This window comes from Alosa alosa, chromosome 16 (genome assembly GCF_017589495.1).
Source record: "Alosa alosa isolate M-15738 ecotype Scorff River chromosome 16, AALO_Geno_1.1, whole genome shotgun sequence".
Classification (NCBI taxonomy): domain Eukaryota; kingdom Metazoa; phylum Chordata; class Actinopteri; order Clupeiformes; family Clupeidae; genus Alosa; species Alosa alosa.
Genome location: NC_063204.1, coordinates 10223376 through 10228375, shown reverse-complemented (window position 1 = coordinate 10228375; position 5000 = coordinate 10223376). Strand labels below are relative to the sequence as shown.

Here is a 5000-nt window from a genome sequence, read left to right as displayed (position 1 = left end):
TGGGTGGGAGCTAATAGACACAACTTGCTTGTTGTATGGGTGAAAAGGGGCGTCACCTGTAAATGTGAAGTTTTAAAATGATAAACCTCAACTTTATCATTTCAAGCTAATTATTTTGCGGACCTGAAGGATATCATGTTTGTATGTATTTGTATTATTATGTGAAATTAAAAAAAAAAAATATATATATATATATATTATCTGTCTCACTGTTGTAAATGTCTCTGTTATGAAACCGCATCAAATCCACAAAAAAATGTAATATGAAGTTTAATTGTAGAATGACCCACATACACACACGCTCACACACAAACACACACACACACACACACACATACACACACACACGCTCACACACAAATTAACCAGGTGTACATGAGTCAATGCATACACACGCACCCACAGGCAGGTGAATTAATAGCTGTGCCCCCCTCACCTGTTTGTGTGGAAAAAAAGCAAAACACACACCTGGGTAAATGCCTCGTACCTGACTGCTTTCTCACGTCCCGCCACTCACTCACAGGTGTATGTGTGTGTGTGTGTGTGTGTGTGTGTGTGAGAGAGGGAGAGAAGAGCGTGTGTGCTCACATCCTCACTACTTCACCTGTTCAGGGGAGAGTTTAATACATCACCTGTTAACAGGTAATGCTTTACCTGTGTGAGAGCCAAGTGCTCAGGAGCTCACTCACTCCTAAACACGTTCTCTTCTCCTCTCTCTCTATCACTCACTCCTGCACACGTTCTTTTTCTCCTCTCTCTATCACTCACTCCTACACACGTGTTCTCTTCTCCTCTCTCTCTATCACTCACTCCTACACACATTCTTTTTCCCCACGTACACACAAACATACACACATACACTTTAACCACTCTTACCTTCTGACAGCCGCACAGGCAGACAGACTCAGATATGAGGAGAGGCCCCAGAATGATTTATTGATATGCTTTGCTCGTGTGTGTCTGTGTGTGTCTGTGTGTTTATGTGTGTCTGTGTGTGTCTGTGTGTGTATGTGTGTGTGCCTGCTGTGTGCACTTGTCCTAATCATCATCTGGCTCCACCTTTGTGACTCCCCCTCCTCTCAAAAAATAAAATAAAAGCACATACGTTCCATTTCTCTCTCACACACACACACAGTCCCACAGGTGTACTGGGCTGCATTCTCCTGCTGAGGGCATTGGTGTGTGTATGTCTAATGTGACTGGGATGTGTGTGTTCAGTAGGTTGTTTCTTTTTGCTGCTTTTGGGGTTTTATGTCAATAATAACAAAATCTATACTTCTCTCTCTCTTTCTCTTTCTCTGTCTCTTTCTCTCCTTCCATACCTCTCTCTCTAACCCCTTCCCTCCCTCTCTTTCTCCTTCCCTCCCTCTCTACCCTCTCTCTCTCCCTCCCCCTCTTTCCCTCTCTCCCTCTCTTTCTCTCTCCCCCTCCCTCTCTTCTCTCTCTCTCTAACCCCTTCCCTTCCCTCTCTTTCTCCTTCCCTCCCTCTCTACCCTCTCTCTCTCCCTCCCCCTCTCTCCCTCTCTCTTTCTCTCTCTCCCCCTCTCTCTCTCCCTCCCCCTCTCTCCCTCTCTCTTTCTCTCTCTCCCCCTCCCTCTCTCCCTCTCTTTCTCTCTCCCCCTCCCTCTCTTCTCTCTCTCTCTCTCAGGCACTCCGGACGCGTTCTCCCAGCTGCTGACCTGTCCGTACTGCTCGCGGGGCTACAAGCGCTACGCCTCGCTGAAGGAGCACGTGAAGCTGCGCCACGAGAAGAGCGAGGACAACTACAGCTGCTCGCAGTGCTCCTACACCTTCAACCAGCGCGCACAGCTCGACAGACACATGAGCGCACACAAGAACGGCCGAGACCAGGTACACACACACACACATGCACACACACACACACACATGCACACACACACACACACACACATACACACACACAAATACACACACACATACATACACACACACATACATACACACACAAACACACACACATACACACACACATACATACACACTACAACTATAGGTGCTCCCACACCTTCAACCAGAGAGATAAATGGGAGCACATACAAGTGTCTCATAAAGAGCACCCTGAGAATCTCCCCAATGAAGGTGCTGAAAATAAATCTCACCGTTTATCTCTCGCTCTCCCTCTCTCCTTTCTCTCTCTCCCTTTCTATCTATCTCTCTCTCTCTCTCTCTCTCTCTCTCTCTCTCTCTCTCTCCCCCTCAGCGTCATGTGACTCAGTCTGGGGGCAACAGGAAGTTTAAGTGCACTGAATGTGGCAAAGCCTTCAAGTACAAGCACCACCTGAAGGAGCACTTGCGCATACACAGTGGTGAGTGTGTGTGTGTGTGTGTAGAATGTAGCTAGATGGAAAAAAAGCTCTTCGAAACTGTTCAACTGCAATACGTGTGTGTGAGAGAGGTGTTCGCACCTTTGTCTGTGCACATCATAGGAATGCAAAAAAGATTTGAGTGTTTATGAGTAAGACTATGAGTGATTTGGATGTGTGTGTGTGTGTGTGTGTGTTTGACCTGAGGTGATGGTGTTAAAAGAGGTCTCCCAGAAGAGTTCTCAAGCAGCAGCAGAGCTGTGTGTGTGTCTGTGAGTGTGTGTGTTTGTGTGTGTGTGTGTGTGTGTGTGTGTGTGTGTGCGCGCTTGTTTGATTGTCTCATCCAATTACTCTGTTACACCCCCTGTCTTTGTGTGTGCACAGTTGTTGTCTTTATTGTTTGTGACATTGTGTGTGTGTGTGTGTGTGTGTGTGTGTGTGTGTGTGTGTGTGTGTGTGTCCTGCAGGAGAGAAGCCGTACGAGTGCTCCAACTGCAAGAAGCGCTTTTCCCACTCGGGCTCCTACAGTTCCCACATCAGCAGCAAGAAGTGCATCGGCCTGCTGTCCGTCAACGGCCGGTCCCGCCCCCTCGTCCCTCCGGGTCCAGACTCGTCTCCCACCGCCGTGCCCCGAACCCTCCCCGCCCGCGAGAAGCCTGCCAAGCCCGCTGTGCCACGGGAGCCAATCTCCATCGCCCACATCAAAGCGGAGCCTCTGGAAAGCGAGCTGAAGCCCTCTGTGCCAACGGTGCCCGCCGGTGCCAACACCACCACCACCACCACCACGGCGGCCGCGCCGGTGCCCGCTCCGCTCCAGCTGTTGCTGCCCACCGTAGGCCTGGTATCGCCCGTGAGCATCAGCCTGGCGCAGCTGCAGAGCCTGCTGAAGGCGGATCCCGCGGGGCACGTGGTGGGCAGCGCCAACGCCACCGGGCCGCTCATCCAGACCATCAGCCTGCCGCTGCTCGACCAGGACGGCCACGCCAAGATCCTCATCAACTACAGCCTGGACCCGGGGCCCGGCGCGCAGACGCACGCCATGCTGCAGCTGAAGAAGGAGGCGGTCGCCGTGGCGACGGCGCCCCCGACGACGGCGCACAATAACCCCGCGCACGCGCCGGTCTGCAAGCCGGAGAGAGAGGCCGAGGACCTGACGCTGAGGAAGAGGAAGAAGAGCCTGGACGAGGAAGAGCAGGAGAAAGAGGAGGAGGAAGCGACGAAGGTCGCGGAGGCGGTCGTCAACGGCGAGGAGCGGTCACCGACGGCCGGCGCGACTCCGGTCGCCACGGCGACGACCCCAGGCGAGAAGAGCCTGCAGTCGGTGCTGAAGAAGGCGACCACTGGCGCTGGATGCAGAGCCCGGCCCGCGCGGGAGATCGGCCGATCGCGCAAGGGCGGTCAGCCTGCCGCCCAGCACGGTCACGCTTGAAAGCCAAGATGAGGCCAAGCGGCGCACAGTACCCGCCAACACAAGCCCCTCAGGCGGCGACGCGGCCTCGCAGAGCTCCGATGTGGACATCTCGCCCCAGCTGACGCCGGACCCAACGCCCTCATGTTCGCGGTCACCGTCACCCTCGCCACAAGCGCCCGCGGTCAGCCAATCGCAGCCCAGCTCCTCCCCTCCGAGTCCCGGGGGACCCCTGAACCTGTCGGCCGACGGCCCCATCCCGTGCCGGGGCGGCCTGGCCGACGGAGAGGGGCCCCTCGACCTCTCGCTGCCAAAGGGCGTCTCCGCGGCAACGACCCCCAACCAAGCCAGCCCGCCGGCCATGCAAGACGAGCCGCTGAACCTCACCTGTGCCAAGAAAGATGCCACGTCGTCCCCCATCACCGCCGACTGTCCCTCAGTGCCCGCCGCCATGGCCGGTCCCATCAGCCTGGTGGCCACCCAGTTGCCCATGTCTACCCTGGTGGCCATCTCTGACCAGGGCGGCGCCAAGACCATCCTCATTCCCCAGCTGGCCTACACCTACGCCACGCCCACTGGTGACACGCTGCCCGACCAGGCCAATCACACACAAGTGCTGCATGTCAATGGCATCAAGGTGAGTTAGTGAAGGTCGGGAGTATGTGTGTGTGTGTGTGTGTGTGTGTGTGTGTGTGTGTGTGTGTGTGTGTGCGTGCATGTGTATGTGTGTGTAAGTAAAAGTGTGTGTGTGTGCGTGTGTGTGTGTCAACAGCATCAAGGTAAGTTAGTTTAGTTTGTGTGTGTGTGTGTGTGTGTCGCGTGTGTGTGTTTGTGTGTGTCTCAGTGTCTGTAAGTGAACTTCAGAGCCCTTGTGGGAACATTACTTATAAATGCAGGTCAAAAACCTTTTTCCCATAACAGAAAAACAACATGTCAAGGTTTTTTGTGAGAAAGTGTATGAATAAGTAACTGTGTTTTGAGTGTTTTGATCTGATATTAAATATATATACGTTCTGGCATAGACGCTTGGTGGGCCAGGCCCCTAAAAATTGTCTGGTTTATTAGTTGTCAGTCAAGTGTATGGAGGTCAGAAAGGAAATCACTGTTTCAGTCCGGCAAAGCCATCGTTACAAAGAGTGACCTATTTGATGACATATTTTAGCAACCTTGACTGTATTGTCAAATGCCAAATGTCAAGGCTTAGTTTTAGTACTGAAGTGCATGGTTTAAAAACCTTGTCAGGTGTGTTTTTCAAAGGACTAAGGTGC

The 5000-nt window shown here is 53.0% G+C and overlaps 1 protein-coding gene across 1 annotated transcript in view; it reads left to right on the top strand.

Moving 5' to 3' along the window:
- The window catches only part of zeb1b (zinc finger E-box binding homeobox 1b), a 57308-nt gene that overhangs the window by 44618 nt on the left and 7690 nt on the right, over nt 1-5000 (top strand). Inside the window, exons 4-7 of the mRNA XM_048266989.1 lie at nt 1649-1851; nt 2222-2327; nt 2792-3721; nt 3762-4369. Coding sequence (XP_048122946.1) covers nt 1649-1851; nt 2222-2327; nt 2792-3721; nt 3762-4369 — 1847 coding nt within the window. The remainder of the gene's footprint in view (nt 1-1648; nt 1852-2221; nt 2328-2791; nt 3722-3761; nt 4370-5000) is intronic.